General features: G+C 39.9%; 2 protein-coding genes across 3 annotated transcripts; one reads left to right on the top strand and one right to left on the bottom strand.

Annotated features, from left to right (window-relative positions):
• The first annotated feature begins 525 nt into the window (after positions 1–525).
• Positions 526–14,224, top strand: LOC140376514 (adenylate cyclase type 2-like). Of its 2 annotated transcripts, XM_072462007.1 has the most exons (26): positions 526–767; positions 2,607–2,804; positions 3,919–4,083; positions 4,164–4,313; positions 5,178–5,338; positions 6,499–6,610; positions 6,709–6,836; positions 6,910–7,068; positions 7,226–7,358; positions 7,438–7,623; positions 7,780–7,823; positions 8,749–8,808; positions 9,353–9,430; positions 9,515–9,584; positions 9,661–9,758; positions 9,848–9,932; positions 10,744–10,881; positions 11,021–11,128; positions 11,218–11,414; positions 11,514–11,625; positions 11,698–11,856; positions 12,429–12,575; positions 12,668–12,775; positions 12,843–12,957; positions 13,035–13,159; positions 13,233–14,224. In XM_072462007.1, exons 1-26 carry the CDS (start codon positions 603–605, stop codon positions 13,377–13,379), a joined length of 3,348 nt encoding a protein of 1,115 aa, XP_072318108.1. In that variant the 5' UTR covers positions 526–602; the 3' UTR covers positions 13,380–14,224. The 2 variants fall into 2 exon arrangements, with proteins under 2 accessions (XP_072318108.1, XP_072318109.1); XM_072462008.1 differs by lacking the exon at positions 8,749–8,808.
• A 40-nt stretch (positions 14,225–14,264) lies between these two features.
• LOC140376515 (bromodomain-containing protein 7-like) lies at positions 14,265–20,936 on the bottom strand. The gene is made up of 17 exons (XM_072462009.1): positions 20,818–20,936; positions 20,512–20,696; positions 20,346–20,439; positions 19,895–19,955; positions 19,667–19,811; positions 18,875–18,985; positions 18,360–18,523; positions 17,351–17,465; positions 16,870–16,945; positions 16,684–16,791; positions 16,469–16,604; positions 15,997–16,108; positions 15,868–15,918; positions 15,258–15,312; positions 14,933–15,076; positions 14,450–14,590; positions 14,265–14,374 (listed from the first exon to the last, which is right to left on the bottom strand). Exons 1-17 carry the CDS (start codon positions 20,864–20,866, stop codon positions 14,301–14,303), a joined length of 1,821 nt encoding a protein of 606 aa, XP_072318110.1. The 5' UTR covers positions 20,867–20,936; the 3' UTR covers positions 14,265–14,300.
• Between the last annotated feature and the right edge of the window lie 2,184 nt (positions 20,937–23,120).

Raw genomic sequence — 23,120 nt, forward strand, 5'->3', positions numbered from 1 at the left:
AAATGGTCGGCTCAAAGAAAAAGTACTCACAATAACTTTGAATTTGTTTTTGCAATAGTTTAATCAATCAGTTACATGTTCGACTAACCTAAAATGTCTCTTTTATGTTCCTTCCCCGCCCCGTGCCTTTGTCCAGGTGTGTGTGAAATGCCGAGGAGAGAGAAGCCCTTGTCCACCTGCCGCTGCATTCCCCTCTAGCCCGGTCCCACTTGGATTCCTGCTGGTCTTTGTCGGTGCCTGACGCCCTTTCCCGTCACTCTCCCGTCTTGCCGCTGCCCTCCCCTTTCTCAAAGAGCCCTCCCCTCCTGCCCCGTGTCCCCAGCCCGGGACTCATTACTCAAACCCGCTGGACGCAGCAACACCCTGGATGAAGCGGAGTGTCCTGCCAGCACCTGCCGCGACTTAAGCCCCGAGAAAGTGGACAAAGTCTGCCAGAGCGAGAGAGGATCCCGTCACAATGTCGGATCGAGAGGGAAAGTAACCATCACTGCATCACTATGAGTTAGCAAAGGGGGATCTTCCTAGATTTTTGGACTTTGTGGTGTGTGCCGCGACGCGAGATCCCATTTACCTCTGCTATGTCGCTATAACGTACGATTGTGATGCCAGCCAAGGGAAAGTACCTGTTGAATGACCAGGAACTGAAAAATGAGGCGCTGTACTGGAAATTCTCCTGCATCAGCCAGTATCAGCCTCTGGTGCTGCTGCTGGGCCTCTCCATGCTCTCCTGTGCAAGCCTCCTCATTCTCTTCTTTGCCCTTGGACTGGTAAGTGTCTTGTCTCCATCAGAGTTAGTTTAGAAAATCTTGGTTTATTATATTAACCGTACTTGAGCATACGCTGAAACATCTCAACCGGACAAACAAAGATGCGGTTAATGACATTAGGAGCGAGATCAGGGAAAGTTGATGTGGAAAAAGGGCTGAAATGCAACCCATCATTGGCCATTACTTAAATAAGAATGAAAAAGTTGTGTCTTGATGTGGACGTCATTACAAGTTATGTATGCGGTCCCGTGGTTAATTAACATTTACAATAGTCAGATTTTATATATGGGTATTTCTTTCAAAAACAGTGAATCACCTCTAGAGTGATTTGCAATACATTTTGAATATATAATCTCTTTCTAGAATGTGAAACCGCTTGTGTGAATGAGAAAATGCAATAGCAAAATGAGTCAAGTACCTTTGATGACAACAATAACTTGGTTGAGTTAATTGTGAATTGATCAAGAGCAAAACAATAAGCAATAATTTTGATTAAGACAAAAACAAAATTCAAAAAAAAGATGAAGTCCGCTTCTTGTATTAAAACAAACAAAGGAAATGTTGTGCGTTTCCAAAGCCTAAATGTGGTGACAGGAAAAGGCAGGTACTGTATAGATTGAGTTGATTTTGGCATAGTTGTAGCCAGGTTACCACCCAGTCTGTGGTCTAAATCATTCATGAACTGACAGCTTTTGTTTTGGGAGATGATGACTTTTCCCTTGTGGAAAGCCAAAGCCTTCCTGCTTTTGTAATATTACCTAATGGACACTGATTACCATGTAAAGGGCATCTTCAAGTTCTGCTCTGTGATTTTAATTAATTTCTATGTAACAATGCTAGAAGAAAGTCACATGTATTGCAGTGTGTCAATGCAAAAACACAAGCAGCAGTCTTTTTATTGGTCCAGTAGCAGTGTCAGGAAACCACGGTGAGCTTATATAACTCCACTTCTCTGTTGGCCATCTAATGAAGAGCAGCTCTGAATGAACAACTGGCTTTTTGATAAGTAGCACTTTCACCACCATCACCTGCCCCTGATGGCACTATGAGCCAATAAATCACTAGTGCTCAACTGCTTCTATTTGCCTTGTTATTTTAAAGTTCAATTAGAGGATTATACACAGTTCATTTCATCTTCAGTTATTCACTTGCTAATTTCCAATCGTCCCCGTGTAGTCAAGTTCACAAAATTGCATAATGCACGGATAAGTCACTTTGTTTCCTTGTTCTTGTTGTTTTCATTTTAGGGTTTTGTTTCTCTTAGTGTTAAGAGCAGGCCAGAAGGGGGCTGCATAGTATCCCATTCGTATACAGTAATTGTTCTTTTTCAGCCCAGGTTTTGTTAAGACAACATGGAGAGCACAAAGTGTTTCAGTTTAGAAGTGCCCTTTAGCAGTGCTGCCATGGTAACCAGAAAGCTCAACATACAATGCAGAGATGGCCTTCTCTGAGCGGGATCCATAAACTCTGACTTTGTTGGACTGTCTCGCTCTTTTGCTCTTTTAACCCTTTGTTTTCTCCCATTGGCCTTTATTTTTTTACATTTTATCTTTATTTTACCTTTTTTTTCTCTCCTCGAAACACAAAAACTGCATAGATACAGTACATGAGATGTCGATGTTTCCTGACATTGCAGGTTAACTCGTTCAGGAACAAGCAGGAGGGTAAAAATACACACAACCTGGCTGAAAACTTTCTTTGTGGCTCATAAAAAGACCCTAGCTAACCCCTGCATTGGAATCCCCCTGTGATTTACAGCGTCAAATATACCCAGGACTAACAGTCAATGTGGAGTGTAATAAAATGTGTTTATTGTTCTCTCTCCTGACGCGGTTGTAGAGCGCAGAGGAACACAGTGCCTTTGTGAGCGTGGTGAGCTCCAGCCTGTGTGTGTTTCTGGCCGTCTTCGTGTGCGTGTGTACGGACGTGCTGTCGCAGAGATGGAGGCGTCTCCTGGGACTCGTCATCTGGGCCACACACCTGTCCATGGGCTTCACCTTCATTTTCAGCAGCCCCATCTTTCTTCCTTGGGATCAGGTAACGCAATTTTGATTTGTGATGAGTGCAAATTCAGATGAGTACGTGTTCTGTAAAAAGCAATGTCCAAAGTCACTGCTATTGAAATCATTTTGTCCCTGAAGTTCCTTCTGCTTCTCTTCTTATAATTCTAAAACAAATGTCTTTTCACTGCCATTATAGTGTGTCTTTTGAATAATGCCTTATGTTTTATGGATTAAGACCTAGTGAAGTAAATGTAAGGTAAACCTCATTGTCCCTGTGAGTGAAGTGTCAAGGTCTACTTGGGCTAACACGTGTTCTCAGAATGTGTGACTCTAATTTTCCCCTTGTAAATGAATACTGGAAATTGCAACTGGACATTGTAGCCCAGTTAAAGAAGACATACTTACTTTTCAGTATGAAACCATAACATATTCATTTTTATTATGTTATATTATATATAATAATATTAAATATAATATGATAATATTATATTTAATATTATTATTATATATATTATTATATTATATATATATATATATATACTGTAGTTTTACTGTATATATATATATATATATATATATATATATATATATATATACTGTAGTTTTACTGTATATATATATATATATATATATATATATATATATATATATACTGTAGTTTTACTGTATATATATATATATATATATACAGTAAAACTACAGTATATATATATATATATATATATATATATATATATATATATATATATATATATATACTGTAGTTTTACTGTATATATATATATATATATATATATATATATATATATATATACAGTAAAACTACATAATACTAGAATCTGTGAGCCGCAGATTTTGTTCTGTGTTTTTTTTTGTTGAAAAGTACCTACATAACACCTTTGAACCTGGAGTCGGAATTTTTAAATAATCGCAAGCAAATACAGAGAAGTGGGCGGAGACAGGAGTACTCACACCTTGAATGGAGGTCAATACAGGATTACTCAAACGTGCATGAATCACTCAAAATACAACTTTGAGTAATAATGAGTGAACACATGACTTGACATAATATGTCTCCCTTATAGCGACCATAAAGGCTGAGATAGTCTCCAACCCCCTGTGTAATGAATGCTTTGCTATACTTTCAGGTGCCTTTCTTTCTCTTCATCATCTTCACGGTGTACACAATGCTGCCCTTCCAGCTGTGGCACGCTGTGTTCCTCAGCATTGCCTCCTCCGTGTCCCACATCTTGGTTGTTACACTTCGACTCACTGTTTACAGCGATCAGCCCTCACCTCACCTGGCTAACCAGGTAATACAGGTTATCATTTGTTAGTGTTTTGTTTTATGTATAAACATTTGGCCACATTTTGATTCCCTGTTGTGTTTTAGATGGTGTCGAATGCAGTGGTGTTTCTGTGTGGCAGTGTAGTCGGAGCCTTTCATAAGGTCTTGATGGAGAAAACGCTAAGACAAACTTTCCAAGACACACTGAGGAGCCTGAGCATGCGAATGAAGCTGGAAATAGAGAAGAGGCAACAGGTAGCACTCTGTTCTACACTACACTGAAATGGTTAATAGTGTTAAATTATTTTGGATACACTGTACATTTATGTGTGTCACATTAACTCAAGGTTGACATTTATTGTCCAGCCGTACAGTCACTTTTATGGTTAAATATAATCTGCCCCAGGGCAGCTGTGGCAATAGTAGCTTACTACCACCAAGTGTGGAGTGAACGAATGATGCAATGTGAAGCATCTTTGTGTGTCAAGAAATGCGTAAATACAAAAAGCTAATTAGTTATTATAATTTTTTAAATACATGATTCAGTTTCAACTTGGACAATATTTTCTCACAAAATGAATGGTAGTCACGGTCAGTTAACAATGATATGCTATAATATATATTTATAAACACAGTACACTGTTTTTGCCATATTGGTGTCTCTGTTTCTATGACAATAGGGAATTTACACACGCTTTAACAAGCTGTTCTACATGTGCTTTATTATTTGCCATTTACTTAGCTTATTTTTGTATTTCCAAAATGCTGGTACTTATTTTTAATGGATATAGACTTAATAGAAAAATGTATTTATGTAAAATAATATAAAAGATTAAAGTATTGAAGTATTTGCAATGAATCCAACTTAATTATAGGTGGGGCATAATGTGATTTAAACAGGACGTTCTTATAGAGGCCTTGATAACATTTGCGTTTATGTAAGACAAACCTTTTCACATTCCTAAGTTAATGAATAAACTATACATTAACACTATCTCTGTTATGTGTCTATTACAATCACTTGAACTATAAACTTGCAGTGATCTTCCTTCTTGGGAACTAGTCCTTTGTAAATTGATGTTGTTTAGCCAAATCTAATAAACATTGTGTTTGTTACAGGAAAACCTGTTGCAGTCTGTTCTCCCTGTCTACATCTCCATGAAGATGAAGCTAGCGATTATGGAGCGCTTACAAGACTGTAAAGATAAGGAGGAGCAACAGCGGCTGGTCAAGGATAATAACTTTCACAGCCTGTATGTGAAGAGGCATGAGAATGTCAGGTAGAACCACTTCTAAATCACACAATAGTTATTATAACACAAATTATCTAACTTCAACTATTAAACGTTTTGCAAGTTTCCACTACATTATACTTTTCTACTATTAAAAGTAAATAATTGTACTATTGTTTACCCCACGGCCAAATATAAATGTAGTTACTGGTAAAGTACTTGAGAAAATGAATATTTCTGTCCAATTCGCCAAACAGTCAAGAATATTATTGTTGGCCCAGTTACAGCTCTTCGTTTTACAAGTCTTTCATTAATTTCACTGGTGCAGACAGACAGTAGGTCAGCTTAAACTGAACTTTGGCAGATGGCTGAGGAGCTCATGTTGGCATTATAAGGGAATAGGATTTATAAGCGTGCTTGTGTTTTCTGTCTCAGACCAAGATCACAACAAATCGGTTCAACTCATCAGGAAGAATCTGTTTAAGGCTTTTATCATCACAGAGCCATTGTCATGTTTGTGTTAATTTAACCATGCACTTGCTGAACGATGGGTTTCGTCCTTAACCGATCTCTATAATTATGTTTGACAGGTCATTCGCTCCATTGTCTATCACCTGGACATGTGACTTACATGCACACAGTCCGTCCCTCTCAATCAGAATCAGAAAAGGTTTATTGTCAATGAACAAAACTCACTAACATAGCAACTTGTTTGGTTGCCATCATTACACTTCACTACTTTTACATACTGTTACTATTTCTTCATATTTGGACAGAAATGTAGACCTGACTGGGATGACAGGATTTGCTTGGCGCTTGTGTTAGAGTAGACGTGTCTGAGGGTCGCAGGGAATAGTTTGGACGCTCTTGTTGTCAGTGCTGCTATTTCCATTCATGCACACAGTGAGTTACAGTCATTACATACTTGGATTTGGCCTTGTGGAGGCTTGCCAAAACTACAGCAGTCTCTTAAATAGTACACTGTAGTGATTGGCTCTCACACACCAGTTATTAGAGCCTAATTCTATAGCGAGGAATACTTTGATGAAGGTAAATCTATTTAAGTCTATTTAAATAGAATTGACTATAAATGATGGATATAGTTGAATGACGGTAGAATTTGATACATATAATCCAATTTAATAAAACATATTCATTCTATTTATTGTTTTTCTTCAAATAATAAAATTATTCTTTTTTACATTCAGCATTCTTTATGCAGACATTGTTGGTTTCACCCAACTGGCCAGTGACTGCTCTCCAAAGGAACTAGTTATTATGCTTAATGAGCTGTTTGGAAAGTTTGACCAAATAGCGAAGGTTAGTTTCCTCTTTTTTGCACGAGTAATTTGTTTAATTTTCCTTTGGTGTATTGCTATGTCCAGAGCTAACAAGCTTTAAACTGTTTTTGCTTGTAGGAAAATGAATGCATGAGAATCAAGATCCTTGGAGACTGTTATTACTGTGTGTCAGGGCTGCCAGTCTCTCTGCCTAAGCACGCAAAAAACTGTGTCAAAATGGGCCTTGACATGTGTGAGGCAATCAAGTAAGTGTCGTTTTACACATTCAAAACCTTGTCAGACGTGAGTGAATGTTCAAGGTTTGCTCTGACGCCGTAGACAGGTGCGGGAAGCCACAGGAGTGGAAATCAACATGAGAGTGGGCGTTCACTCAGGAAATGTGCTCTGTGGTGTTATTGGCCTTCGTAAGTGGCAGTTTGATGTGTGGTCTCATGATGTTACACTGGCCAATCACATGGAGTCCGGAGGTGTACCAGGGTAGGCCACCTTTTTGTTTTTAACATGTCTGAGAGTGAACTCAAACTCTTGAGAAAGAAAATCCTCTTAAAGTTGAAAAGAATACTGAGCAATCATGTTTTGTATCCTGTAACATCATGACATTCTGGTTATAATGATGGTAATACCTTGTACTTAGGCGTGTTCACATAACAGAGGCCACTCTGAAGCACCTTAACAAGGCATACGAGGTGGAGGAGGGCAATGGCCATCTGAGGGACCCCTGCCTCAAGGAGCTGAATGTCCAAACCTTCCTTGTAATTGATCCACGAGTGAGTTGAATTTGGAATACACCGAACATATTTGATGTATAAATTCTACTGCAATAATCTATATGTGTTTTTGTTCAAGTCTAAGGACCCGTCACTTAACACACGCAGTGCACCTAAACCTCGGGTGAATGACGGCATAAAAATGCGGGCGTCCGTGCGCATGACACGTTATCTGGAATCATGGGGCGCAGTGAAACCATTTGCCCACCTTCAGAACCGAGAGGGTTTCATCAATGACAACATCGTGATTGGAAAACCTCGCAAGGTAGAATACAGTGTTTGTTTCCATAATGAAGCATGTGAAATGGCTAGATTGAGGAAAACCATTTAAGTTATTGCTCCGGGCATGTATTAACTTTATTAACTTATCTTGTCTTAAGTTTGTATTGATTTAATGTTGGAATTTCTCCCCTTTTTCAAGGACATCCCGCTTCGATCGGCTGTGGGTTCTGCAAACATTGATAGGTGAGAACAATCTTGGCAAAGATATCTTGATCTCTGAGTTTTTATCTGGTACATTCATAAATAGATATAATAATTTGACTGAACTTTATTCTCCATATAGTTATACTGAGTTACGCTTGTTAGATAATACTATTTTGTCGCCAGCACTTTACATAGTTTGTTCTAATCAATTGAAAAGACAAACGTGTAGTTTAATAGTGGATTCTTCAAGTACAGTACAATGAAATTAACACTATTGTTCACATAATTCAAACAAAAATGGGCGTTTGGCAGTTGGATTGATACTCTGAGCCAGACAGGGCATCTGGCAGTAAAACTTGAAAACTCACCGTGCCAAGTGAAGTGTTGTGAGACCATGTAAGGAAGCTGACAGGTGAAACATGTGCATATTGCTATTAACACCCGTCTGGCCTGTTGAAAACATTCCAGATTTGACCAGACCTTGCAAATATAAAGGTGTTTGCTCAATTATTTTGTTGGGCTTAAAGATGTAGAATCTTTTTGAAATCGTGAGCCTGGGCTGACCTTCAGTGTGGGCCACATTCATCATCATGGACAAAGTGCACAGCGATCCTGTTAAAGACAGAATATTAAGAATTTCTAGCTATTGAGAGAAAATGTACTGCTTCAGCCGATAGATCAACAGCATAGTGTACAAAATCAGGTGCTCATTTGGGAAAGTAAATTAAAAAACGAAGAGAGGAGGTCTGAGGTTATTTAGTTAACATCATTGTGGAATTGCCCTAGATATGAGGTTAACACGTTTTTCAAATAGTACTTTTACTGATGGCCTATACAATGTTGATTTGTTCTCATTTACAAAAACATTGGACATGGCTGCCAAGATAAATAGATCCCTACTCTGACCTCGCACTATTATTTCCATGATTAAGTTTGCTTTTGTCTCACTCTTGGGTCTGGACAGTTTTGATGAGTGTCTTGAAGAGCCGTTCACATTGCCTCCTCCTCCATTCAGCAGCTATAAGTGAGTGGGGCCTTTGTGGCATGCAAGGTCCATTTTTAAACCCACTGCCTTGTAACCACATTGCTTTTTCCCCACTGAAAAAAAGTGTGTTTGAATTTAAACGACTATTATTATTTTCTCTCATAACCAAATGGAATATCTATTAGCCAAAAAGCACCGTGAGAACGACTGGTAGTCCCTAAACTAACAGGATTGGTCTAACCTGTAATGACACGCGTGGCCTCTAACAACTGTAGAGGGTTCTTTGTGCTCGTCATGGGGCAGGCAGGCGTGCGTTTGGGCTGCTGCGTCTGTGAGTGTTTCCTTCCTGTTCAAGTTGGGGGTTTCCAGAGGCACAGCAGTGACACCGCTGACTCTGACTGCACCCTCTCTCTTTGAAGCTTTCTAACAGCCTGAAATCATCTCTTTCTCCACCAAACTAATGCTCTGAGTGGTGCTAAACGTAGCTGCCCCGACTCACCTGTGCTGCATGATTTGGTTTAGAGTCTTCATGCTCTTGTCCTGTCATCTCCGTGCAGAGTGCTCATTGTCCTTTCTCATGCAGGAACAAATCCCAAAAGAGCAAGTTTGATGAAGAACTCCACAATGAAATGACAACCACAATAGATGAGCTCAGTAGCAAGTGGGTGGATATGTCTCACCAATATTTTAAAAGTCTTGAATGATTTTAAGGCTAGTTATAATAACCAACATCTTCCCTTCTCAGGCAGTGGTCCAAGTCTGAAGATACTGGCAGTTTAGCACTTTGGTTTCCAAAAAAAGACCTGGAGAAACAGGTTAGTAGCAAGAATATGCATTATAATAAAAATACTGTTATAAAAAAGTGAAGATAATGTTCTATTATGTCCACAGTATCGAGCTCTAGATTTACCGATGTTTAAATATTATGTTGGCTGTGCCACTTTCATCTTCATATGTATTTTCTTGGTCCAGATTCTTGTGACAAAAAAGTAAGTCTGTTTTGCTATTGTTTAAAAAAAAAATCAAATGATAATTTATTTTTTAGTTTATGAATGAATATTACATTGTTTTCTTTCAGTCATGAGAAGCTGGGGATTACCTTTGGAGTGTTGTTTTTTGTCCTGCTGCTTGCCCTGGCCATATGTTTTGCAGGCAACATTCAGGTGTGTGCTAAGTCTTCAGTGTGTATTTAAATTAAATTGAGCATGAAATGTTGTGGTAACTTTTCAGTTCACATGAATCATTCATCATCGTACAATCTACTCATGACTGGACTACATTTTTGTTTTCAATAAACCATTGAGGCGGACATAGGCACAATAGAGTCAAGTTACCATGCCCCTATCTACATTATTCTCTCCTCTGGTTCAAACTGGCTAAAGCAGTTTTGAGATGTAACATTTCCAACTAACTGTGTTGGAAATACATTGTGCAATCAAGATATTAAAGAACAATTTGTCTATGATAAGTTCACCTCAATGTAGTCTAAAGCTCCTCCGGGTTGGAAAGAAGCCTTCATATCACTCACACCTTAAGAAGGGAAGGACTGACTCGACTGTGCCTCAGATAGACCCATTTCTATTCTGAATTATCGTATATATACCTTATTGGAGTCATATTAAGGAAATTGAGAATCCCAGGGTTAAATCTGTGCTCACAACCTGAAGGGAGCCTAAGAAATTGATGACACAAACCCAACCAACAATTAAGAACTAGAACGACATAACACATTTGGAAAACTGGAGATTACATTTGGACTACATTTAAAAATCTACAAATATGTTAGACTTTGGGACAAATGGGACAATTATGACTGCAAGTTTAGGACTATTTATATACTGTTTGTATGTTAGCTCTCTTTGTACTGTTCTATGTTCCCTTTGATGGGCTTGTGGGCTGTGACCTTAGGGGCCAGGCATGTGCCAACATTATAAAATAAATAACCTTTTTCTCATTATTCATCTTTGTGTTCAGCACTTGTTCCCTGAGAAGTTGACACACTGTCAGTGGCTTCCAGCTGTATCAGAGGCAGTGGTTAAGCAGCCGTGTGTGCGCCTCCCTTTGGCCACAACTACCACTGCGGTCATCATTATCATGGCCGTGTTCAACCTGGTAAGTCTGAGAGAAGGTCATTATGTACTTTTTATTATTATTATTTATTTGTAGCTTTACTTCATAGCTGCCATACCACACTTGAAAGCATTTTGTCCTCTGGTCACTCGTGAGTCAACAATGTTTTACTCTCCTTCAGTGCTTTGCCCATACATGTGTGACTGACTGCTCCAGTGACATTCATGACATGGCTCATATCAATGAGTCTCAAAGGCAGGATTTAGAAGAGGACCTTTACTATCTCCCTGTAAGTGAATATTGTCATACCTGTCCACTCTTTTTTTGCTATTTGACTGAAGCTACAGTAATTATGGTTGTCTTCTTGTCTCCCTGTAGTACTCAGTATTCTGCTGCATACTCTCTTTAGTTGCATGTGGAGTATTCCTGAGACTGAGCTTTGAGCTCAAAGTACTTTTCTTGACCTTGGCTTCTATAATCTACTATGTTCTCATACTCACGTCAAAGAAGGAGCTCTTTGAGTCTTATGGAAATGTGTTGTTTACTCAAGTTTCAGGAAACTGGAACTGCAGCGGGTAAGTCCTGTGATAAGCTGTGTAGTTTTAGCAGCAATATCTGAAAATGTTTGTAACAAATACAATTGTAATACAGACAATATGCCTTTTGTTGAACAGTCAAGATGAGGAGTCTATTCGGAGATGCTTAGGCCTTGTGAAGCACCCACAGGTGATGAGTTGCATTTACATCACTTTATTCCTGGTGACAATGCTCATCATTTCACAACAGGTAAGCACACAACCATTCTGATCAAATGGCCCCTAGCTGAATATAATGTGTTGTGGGGCCTCTGTCTGCTAGACCGAGGGATGCTTTCGTCAGGACTTCTTGCTGAAGTACAAGAATCGTACAGAAAAGGATGAGATAGAGACCAGAGAGAACCTCAACCGTCTGCTCCTGGAGAATGTGCTTCCTGCACATGTGGCCTCACTGTTTGTTGGTGAAAACAAAAAGAATGAGGTGACTTTTCATCTATAAACAAATGTTGGTTGTTTGAATTGGACTTCTAAAATCTTGTCCAGGACTTAAATATGTTGACATTTTCATCATCTTAATGTGACAATGGGCTTTGAAAAAGTGCCAGTATATTATGTTTTGTCATAAGATGAAGATTTTATTTTGTTATTGGTTCAATGCCAAATAGTGATGAAAGCAATGAATGGCCACCATTCTGTAAATGTTTGTAAGAGTTATTCTTAATATCTAATAAGAATGTGAGGGCAACTTGCAGTGCCATAAGTTAGATTTTGTCTCTTGACTATTGGCTGTAATGTCTTTCCCTTTCTCATTCCTATTATAAGAGCTTTTCTATTAAGAGTTTTTTGCTTAAAGTTTTATATAAGTATCTGTTTGTTTACTTATGGAGCTACTTTGTGTTACAACACTAGAATTTCCCCATTGTGTGAACAAATAAAGGCTTATCTTATCTATCCTCAGCTATACTGTCCTAATAAAGCCTACGGGCAAGAAATCCTTTAAAAAACAATGTTTAGAGGGTTGTATTTCTAATTTGTTTCTTTTTTCATCACCAGGACTTGTACTACAAGTCTTACAACTGTGTATGTGTGATGTTCGCCTCAGTGCCAGATTTTAAGGAATTCTACACCGAATGTGACATCAACAAAGAAGGACTGGAATGTCTGAGGCTGCTCAATGAGATCATTGCTGATTTTGATGAGGTTCGATTTCTGTTTTTTCCTCCTGTCTCATGTCCCGGCTTGTCCATTATTCATCCTCTTTCAACTGAGCTTCTATGTGTCTGACATTGCAGCTGTTGTCCAAACCAAAGTTCAGTGGCGTTGAAAAGATCAAAACCATTGGGAGCACGTACATGGCAGCAGCAGGACTCAGTGGCACTCTTGGCCAGGAGAACAATCAGGTACTTGTCTTTGCTATAATAATGCTGAAAGTTTTAACTGATGCAAGTATACATGTTTTAAATGTAGGATCAAGATAGACAAAATGCCCAGATAGGAAACATGGTGGAATTTGCCATCGCTCTGATCGGCAAATTAGATGGCATAAACAGACATTCCTTCAACAACTTCAGATTACGTGTGGGTATGTATCTTCAGCTGAATCACTGAGAAAACACAGAAGAACTCACATCGCAGTATTAAACTATTATCATTTTACAGGCATTAATCATGGTCCAGTCATCGCTGGGGTGATTGGAGCAAGAAAACCTCAGTATGATATTTGGGGCAACACAGTGAATGTGGCCAGTAGAATGGAGAGCACCGGGGAGCTCGGGAAAATACAGGTACTTGAAGAACAACTATGGCATACATTTTCACCCAATTACTATGTTATCCATTTGGTGATCTTTCTTGTAGGTTACGGAGGAAACATCAGGTGTGCTCCATAGCTTGGGCTACTCATGTGAATGTCGAGGTTTCATCAGTGTTAAAGGCAAAGGAGAATTAAAGACGTTTTTTGTTTGTACGGACATGAGCAAGCAACAGAGTATGGGCCTGAGCTGAGTCGTGTGACCTCTGTCAGCGGAAAGACTGACTTATGAACTGAAGTCAAGCGTTTACACACAACAAGCACCATAAACGGATACCATGAAGACCCCCAGAAGCCTCTGGGGGGCCTGTAGGATATCGAGGGAATCACTCAACTTGTATGATTTCTCATTCAACACTTTATCTCCTGTGAAATGTTCATTTTTGAAACCTTTTATCTTTATGTAAATGTGATAGAAAAACTAATGTTACATTTATTTTGAAGGCCTATGGTACTTTGAAAAAAAACAAGGATCCGGTTTGGGTCATTCACTAAATGAGACACACAAATTGCTGTTACTGTGTAACAAGCAGCGCATATGTAAAAAAGATTGCATACAATTCATAGTAAGGTTATGAATTAACTTAGAGCAAAGACTGTAATGATTTGTATTCCTTATACATGTTACTGTCTAGTTCTACTTAACATTCAAGGCTGGGTATATTGTGAGCACAACAGAGATTCTGTCTGTGCAGCTTGGCTGGATTAAAGACGATTTAAAAATTCAGTGAAAAGATGTGCTGTGTTAACAGGAGTACGAATTCAAATCCATGTGCTGCATGAGTACCATCTGTTCGCTCTCGTTTTGCCCATATAAAGCATCTGTGTTAAATGGGACTCTTCTGGTCCAGTCCATGGCTTTGCTGCGAAGGCTTTTGGTTTCTTATCGTTTTCTTACCGTTTATCTTGTGTGCCTTATCTTTTAAGTCATCTCATCCGGAAAATGTGGTTATTTGCCTTTTTGTGCAATGCAAGCTTGAATTTTGTACAGAATGTAATAAATGTCTAGTCAGTCAAAACACTGATCTTTAACAAACAACTTTATATAAAATGTTTATTGTTTGAAATTCATACAAACAACACAAAACTTAAGTTATTCAGATTGTAAATGTGATTCAGTTTACAGCAACAGCAGGTGCCACATCTGGACATGTGGGCAGAGTCTCCATGGGTTCAGCCCTTTCTTGAACTGAAAGCATAAACAGACATATTTGATCGTCTGACTTTTATTTACTTTTATAATATACTTGGACAAGTGCTTTACCTGTAGCGAGGTCTATGAAATTCTCTGGCATTTCAAAGGGTAATGAAATGCCCATAGCTTTTCTAATGCCATGGAGACTGCAGACATCACTGGGAGCCACCTGCCCAGTAAGCTTTGTCAAGTTTTCTGTTACTTTTTCAACTGCAAAAAAAAAATAAAAAATACAAAACATAATTTATATAATGTTGGTAAAATATCAAGTGTTCTATGAGAATCTTTAGATTGACTATTTGGGGGAGAGAGATCTAGTCAGCAGGCATGACTAAGGCTTAGGGTTCTTCACAGGGTAATGCTCATTGTGCTTAGGGCCAAACATTTAAAAACGTTTTACATATAAAGAGATCATCAGAAGAGATTTTGAATTCAGTCGTCTTTGACTGTTGTTCCTTTGGGTGGAAAGACTGGTTTCAGCACTCCCTTTCACTTTGGGCACCGCTTGTGAGAGCTCTACAGCCAGCGTAGAGATCAAAGTTGGGCTCTTACCCAGCTCCAGCTCCTTGGTGGTTGGGGCCAAAAGGCAGATCATATTAGGTGGTTGCTTAGTGCTTAGGCGCTCCTTCTGGGCTTCTTGTAAGTCACGGAGTAACTTTGTCGTCTCATCCAGTTTCTGCTGGATGTGCAAGCCCTCTGTGACCAAGAGAAAGGGCAACACATTAGCACAAATCAGACACTTCTTGTGTTACGGGTTGTTTCCTCTTGAGGGTTGCATCACCATCAGAAAACATGTATTCTTTAAAACCTTCAATATGTCATAAGAACTAACCGTGCAAAGACAAACAAAGAGCAGATGCTTTTGTCGCACCATTACCTCCAGAGCGTTCCTCATCAGCCAAGTCAGATTTGGATGCTTCAGATTCAGTTACCTGCCACACAGAGGGAAATATTCAAAAACACAACTTTGCCGTTTATACTTGCTCTTTAGTCCACTAGTCAAACAAAGCAAAGCTGTGATACATGAGAAGGGGATGAGTGCAACGTGCAGTGAAAAGCACCAGGCTGCGCTCACAGAGGCTCGCTGTGTGCCTGACGAAGGGCTCCTCTCCCATTTCCTCCGCTGCTCTGAGGGCCAATTGAGGCGCACAGCGAGTGGGCACTGAAAGGAAAACAGAGGCCCCACCAACTTCCAATAGCGGCTCTGAATGACTAACAGTGTTTTGAAGGGAAATGTTTTCGGGTTTTTTTCATGGCTCACTGCTAACTAGCCATTATGTAGACACAGCTGGATGATGCAGCAACCATCCGTAAACACTATATATAACAATAATGCCAAGTTATATTCTTATTTTTCTACTCGATGAAAAAAAAAGAAAAAGAAACCAGTTAAAAAGTTGTGGTAATTAATGCTTTCAAGGTTTTTCTAACAAGAATAGATTGATGAAATGGACTGTTTTAATACACCAAATACTGAAATACCTCACCTCTGTGCCGGCTTTGTCCTCTACTTTTGCATTTGTTGGTTCATCCACAGGCTAATAAGACAAAAAACAGCGAGCATATAACTCCTTTGTAGTGAATAAACGAAACAATAATTATACACTTGGATTTACCTGTTGTGTCTCCTTCAGGACTTTGGAATGCTCTCCCTTGGTCATTGCATCCAATATGTTATCAGCCATTTTATACATGTATTCGTCTGATTTAGCGAGGAACTCTGATAGACTGTATGCACACATAAGGAAGAAAAAAATAAAAATAAATCACTATTATTTTTGTGAAATAGAAGGGGAAAAAAACCCAGAAGAACTGCTTTTGTCAGGGCAGTACAATGAGAAGTCGGTAAACTCACTGCACCTCCTACACGTCAGAAGAAAGACGCTGCAAACAATAATATTACGATTCACATGAACTCACACAAAGTCACAATTGCGTGGGAACAGAAAAACAAATGTGTCTTTCTGCACAATCCCGTGTACCTAACATCTGTGGAGGTCAGTTCAGACTGGACCATCACGAGGGGGTGGCAGGTAATCATTGTGGAATGTCTTAAATGACGTCTGAGGGGCCACAGCGGTCACATACCTGTCTGAGCCCTGCAGACTGGACTCCTCTCCATAGAAGGTGTAGATCAGGTCAGAATCGTCTTTACTGATGTTGGCAAAACTGGAGTCATATGTGGGCGCGAAGGAGGTGAATGGCCCGTAGTTCATGTAAGACACTGGAAATGCATTAAGTGGCACGTCATCAGAACTTGTTGGCATTTCGTGTGTAATTACTGTTGAAGGAAACGCAATAACCTGGAGTGACTCGATTCCTTTTGTCCTCTCTGAAGCCCTGTAGACAGTTGACACCACTTTGCAGCCGGTTGGACATCATGCCCAGCTTGACAGGGCAGTAATCCACATCTTTAAAAGCCAAAATAAAAACTGTGTCAAACATTGTGTATTTTCCTGAATGTTTTTGGAATGGGGAAGGGCCCTTACCGCCCACTGCTGGATCAGCGGGGTTGAGAATAGCCAGGGTAGTGGAACCATCAGTCTTTTGACGTGCAAACTCCAACTACAAAAGAAACATTCAAAATGTTTTCATTCTGAAAAATCAATGTGATTCTTATTTAAGAGCAATGAATTAAGCAAAATTTAAGCAAAAACTGAACAAATCATGCGTGTTTTTTAAACTCTTCTTGAGTGGCATAAGCATTCAGCACTGACAATAGAGGGACGCCCACTTGTTTCTTTGTATTTTCTGGCAACTAGTCATGTTTTGGACCTGGTTATGTGTGTCACAATTTGGGCTAAATCTTTACTGAAACGTTCTCTCTGAGGTGATATTGCTAATGTGAACTTTTTCCATCTAGTGTCATTATAGGAATCAAATTATCTTCTATTATTTCTCCCAATGTATATTTAGTTGCATAACATCTTGACACAGGAAAAAGGACAAATAAATAAAACTGTGTCTTACATCACACTGCAGCATTCTGTTTGAGAGCTTTCCGCCAGATTCTTCAATGACCTTGCGGATTTCCTCTAGCTCTTTCACTGCCTTTGCCGGGTCCTCTTTTGAGTCCTTGTCGCGTCTGCAGTGAAAACACATTTAAAACCACAAAACAAAAATCATGTTTATAATTACTGAGCTGCTAAGGACTGCAGGATGTAGACATTAAAGACGCCTACTCATTATTTTAATTCTGCAGTGAAACTACCTGTAAGCATTTCACTGACGTCAATAAGCACATTGTAGAAAAGATTCAGTTGTATCGTCTGGATCGAGACTACACTTCTTTGTTCCCTAACAGCCCTGTAATGGGCTATCAACATCCTATTGTAACCTGACTTTGGCTCCCTTCTCACCAAGTACCTGATTAGTATTCAGAATGCCCCGGGCCCCAAGTGAAACCAAAAACTCCCTTTATCAGGAGGTCCCACCCGGTGGGCAGGGCTTACTCAGAGTAGGATACAAAACCTGAGTTCCCAGACTCGATTTGCAGATTGAGAATGACTCTAAGATTGGAGTCGAAACATTTTGTTTTTCTAAAAAACAGAGTCCAGACACTCCTGGATGAATGAGAGATTAAACCGACAATAAGCACACATTCAACTAGTGAACCAATGCATCTCTTTAAGTCTCTATTGAGTAGAAAAGTAGCGAGCAGAAGCATCTCTAGGCCATTCCTCTTTTTTATGTCCTGGTTGTGGTTATATCACTGGGCAATAACACGGCTGTTAGAGGTGCATCGTGAGAGCAGCAAACAAGACCCAGCATGCTCATAGGCATTCCTTACATTCTACAGCGTCACTGGAAAAAGGGGTTTTGCTAAATTACAGAAAATGAAGTTACGTGCACTGAAAGCTTCATTTATATTTCTCAAAAAAAACTAAATCCTATTTTATTTTATACCTTTGTAACTCACAAAAAGTAAGCGGCTGTGGTATTCGTGTTTGGTAGTGAAATCTGTGTTACAACAAACAACCTTGGAGTGCTAGCAGCCTGAGAGCTCTCGCTGCTGTCTGTGGTCAAGGCCCCCTCTCTGCTTGGGTCCAGTCCTGTGGGTTCATCACACTTTCCTGATGGTTTGGCAGAAGGGTCAAGACCAGACATGAACTCAATGCTTTGCTTCAGACTCTGTAGTCTCTCCTGTAGAAAAACAAAAACACTTTATTTTTACTCCAGGCTCCCAAAAGCGAAATGTCGAAAGCCTTCATTAGAGGAAATAACAGGTTAGTCTTCTGCTAGAACTGCAGCCTGGATTTAACTTTGACCTGAAGCTCTCTACTGCCACTCTGTGTTATTTAAGGGATAAAGCAACACCAGTGGTACATTTAAACACAAAAGGCAGGTTTAAATTGAACAAAGGAAACATTGAAACATTTCTATAAAAACTCAACATCTATGAACGCGGCGTTATCATTAAATAGTAAAATCCTGAGTGAGTGATTTTTTTAGGATTTAAATTAAATGTATCACACTAAATCAATGATTCTTTACTTGACTTAGGATCTTCATCCCTGAGTGTAGCAGCTTCCGTGCAGCTCTGTGGTAAATCGTCTCAGGTTTGTTGTAAATCATGGCATTTTCGCACATGGTCTTGAAATCCACCTATTTGAAAAGAATAGTGTTCAGCACATCCAACAAACAATCAGAAAAAATAGCTCCAATAAGGTCGTTTTCACACTGTCCTTTTGTGGATATGGCAGTCGCAGTCTGGAGCGCAGTGAAGGGCCAATCTGAGAGCCTTTAAAACAGATCTCAGGTCTCAGGGTGGCTTCTCCCATGTGTGAAAGAGGTCGATCTCAGGCCGGCATAAATATGAGCTGAATCGCTTTTTCAAAAAGCATTTTTGACCACATATATTTACATGAATGGGCAATGCAAAGCAGTCCGTTAGCAACCTGACATGGTAAAGTGGTTCAACTTTTTACAAGCGAGTCACTCCTGCATCTGCGCATTAGGTAACCCTCAGTGTGCGCTCAGATTTGTCGCTCTCTGCATTTACCAAAAGACCAGTGCATACAGGATCAGGAAGTGAGTGTGTATGTAACCACGTGGCTCTTATTGCTTGAAGTCCATCGTCATGGAACTAAGTGTGGCGGTCAGCTGATGCTGCTCATGTGCCTCATGGTGCAGCATTTGAGGTGAATAAAGAGCGGGGAATGTGAACAGGACTGACCCAAAAGTGAAGTAAACTAAATCTAGTGCAAACTGGAGCCGCTTCAGAGAGCACTGTACCATGTGTAAAACGACATAAGTCTCATTTGTGTTGTTAAAACAAATAAATACCTTGAGTTCATCCAGTGATTGGTAGTGCTCTTTCTTTACTTTGTCCTTTATTGAGCTAAAATCCATAGGCCGTTTGATAATAGTGGAGTATCCTGGTGCAATAAGGTCTGTGACAGGAAATGAGAAAAATGCACTGGGGTCTTTCCTAGAAAAACACACACAATAATACGTTATCCCGCTTACCGGTAATTCTTCTTTAATATTAACAATGTGGGAAAAACAAAAGACCTTTGAAGCTGCCTGAGAAGTTGATTCAAGGCTTCCTGTAGTGGAGTCTGCGCTTTCTCAGCTACAGTCAAGTGAAAAGACAACGTTAAAACACAGGAAAAGCAGACAGGACAGCATAGCGTGAAATGGGAGTGAGAGCAGGGATGATATTCAGCAGATGGTCGCATTGAGCCTGGCATAAGTGCTGCTGCTTGGACCACTCAACTAGATCAATCAATATGGGTTTATTCATGGCTGATATGTTTGGCCGATCTTGATCATGTATCCCCAAACAATAACATTTTTATTTTCTACAGACTCATGCATAAATCTATTTACCGGTAACTACAAACTGGATAAGAGAGCACACGTCATGCAAAGCTCATACAAAATATTGGCCTCTGCTGGAGATTTAAGGCAGAAAATACAAGTATTTGTTGGCTTTTAGAACAGTTTCAAGGGTTAAATTTACCTTCTAGTTTATCCAACTCGGAGCGTATTGGAGTCCTGCATTGCTCTGAGTCCTCATCTCCTTCCACATCCTGTACTTTTCTCTTCTTTGGCGTCTGATGAAACATAAACATTCTTTAACATTAAGAGAGTGAAGAAAATAGACCCCCTTTTTTAACATGATGTACCTTTTTCTTGGCCTTTTCTTCTGGTGACCCTTGTTTATTCTTCTTCTTTTTCTTTTTCTTATCCTTGCTGGGCTTGTCATTGTCTGTGGACTGATCATCGTAGAACGTGTCCCGACTCGAGCTTCCCGTGGTTACTTCATTTCCAGACACTTTCAGCACCAGTTTCAGTGGCCTCTCATTCAAGTCTGTGGACAATAACAAAGAAACAATGCTAACGCTAGCGGCTAAAGCCTTAACATATAAGGCCCTTGTACCGCGGACGGCAGCTCAGATGTGTGTGTATATATTGTGTATGCGCTTCTTTACCTTCATGAGCGTGTTTGTCAGATTTGTGCTTTTTGTGCTTCTTCCCCATTGTTTGTATTTTGATCCCCGACAGGTACTGATGGTTCTGAGCTGAGGCTGCTGGTGTTTAGGAAAATCAAGCAGAACTGTCGACTGGGATAAGGATAGTGTGATGGCGCCATCTGTTGGTGAGGAGGACATATTCATGCACAACTCCCTGTTCGCCACTAGTCGGAAGCAAAACCTTGGCAATATCATAAATCTTAATTGAGAGAGGCAGTCTAAATTAAATTAAATCAGTAGGCCCCATACAAAATGTATTTTACACTATCACTGCTTAGAAATGACCTTTGGGCCAGCACTGTGACCACCTAATGATAATGATTGACACTCTAATCGAAAGAATATGTCTTGTATTACCTTTGGCTTTATGTAATAAAATGCAAATACTAAGCAATCACTTTATTCATTTATATAGTCTGAGCCTAAAGAAATGTAAATAAATATTATGTGAATTTCATTATCCTTAGGTCTATGTGCTTGGCGAGGCGACACATTTTGGGGGCACTCAGCATTACTTCTGAGATCAAGCAAGATGTCCACCTACAGCATTTAGGTTCAGTGATATGCTGTTGTTGATGCTGTTGATGATGGCTGTCCCAGTTTGAGTCCAGATGCAGCCCATGGGCTCCCAGCACCAACCAACAAACTTATGGGATTTGAAGTTGATTAAAAGGAGATCAGTTAGCCGATGCACTAAAACAAGCCTAACAAATGTCAGATGTCATGAAATGTACTATCCAGTGTCACAGCACAGAGGCCTATTGACATTAACATGCTTTGTGTAGCAAATAACTAATATGCCAATTGATCTGAGCTGGTTGTTTGGACATTTGCTAGCTTTTTTAAACATAGAGTAAGGATTTCTCTCTCTGGGTAATTGCCTCACTTCTAATCAGAATCAAAATCGGAAAAGGTTTATTGCCATTGCTAATGATCAGAATTTACAAGCATAGGAACTTGCTTTGGTGTAACGATGCAACATCATTTAAATAGAAATCCAACTGATCTCATGTGATTCTAAGAACATTTTGTGTGTTTGCGCAGCCTGATTTGGTCATGAAAATATATTCATTTTCACCAGCAGTTGTCAACTTGCTTCTCAGCTACGATAGATGAAATATTTGGGGTCATTACAACTGTCAACGCACAACTGGATTGAAGATGTAACCAGGCATCAGCACTAAGTCAGACGCAGACATCTAAGAAGAGAAGCCAATCATTCCGCTTCACTTTTCTCTCTCGTCTGCCAGTCTGTCAGGGAGGCATCTTTGAGCATCAATCACTCAGCCCAGTCAAAGTCTTATACGTGGCGACTATTTTTATCTGCAACCAAAACAGTTTCTGGAGGAAGCTTTAATTACCAATTTTACTGCTCGCAAGCATCTGTGTATGTTGTCATCTTTTGGTCTACTGATATCGGACTGGGTCTGAATGAATGGACATGATGGAGAAGCAGACAGGTGTACAAAAGTCACAGACAACTAGAACGTTTCATCAATTCCACAGCCATTTTGTGATTGGTAGTGTCTGGGTTGCGGTGGTTGAGCTGGTGGAGCTTTTGCCCACAAACCCAAAGCTCATACATGTGTCACATTCCACTTAGATCCAAAATTACTCTAATCTATCTTTCATTGAGCGTGCTTATGTTTTTGTGGTGTCTTCAAGGTGCTTAATGTTTTATTCTGTTTTCACAAAGCTTCATTAGAGGGCGTTGTGTTTTTATAATGTGGGAAATGGAACACTGACATGTGGCTCTGCAGGGAATGCGTGTTGGGGGCTGTTTGCATGTATGACACTCCTTTAAGCGCAAGCAACTGTCTTCATCAAGTATCTGTGTGACGGGGCCGGGAAGGTATGAAGACGGGGAAGGGTGTGGCGGGCTTTGAGGGGTGGGGACCAGTGATTTCTGTTGATGCCAGCCTTTCTTCTGCAGGAGCCTCTGAAGACAGTGGTCCTGCGGTGGAGAAAATACCCGGGGGAGACGCATTCAAAGGCTGCGAGCTCGGTGACGATTCTGTGTCAGATCCAGAGCCGTTTGAAAAGTTCATATAAACTGAAAGATAGCCGCTGGGAAACGGTCTTTGCAAACTCAATGAGAGTTTATCATCTCAACACAGGAAGAGGGAGCGTTTGAGGTGGAAAGGCACTGTCTGTAATCTCCCCTCTCCCCTTTAAGGCTTTATCTGGGACCCCCACAGAATAAAGGAGTAAACCTAGTCACAAAACAGACATGCTTTTTAGCTCGCAGTCCCCTGAAAAGC

This window comes from Eucyclogobius newberryi, unplaced genomic scaffold (assembly GCF_026437365.1).
Source record: "Eucyclogobius newberryi isolate DKJ021-1_F unplaced genomic scaffold, fEucNew1.0.hap1 SCAF_361, whole genome shotgun sequence".
Lineage (NCBI taxonomy): Eukaryota > Metazoa > Chordata > Actinopteri > Gobiiformes > Gobiidae > Eucyclogobius > Eucyclogobius newberryi.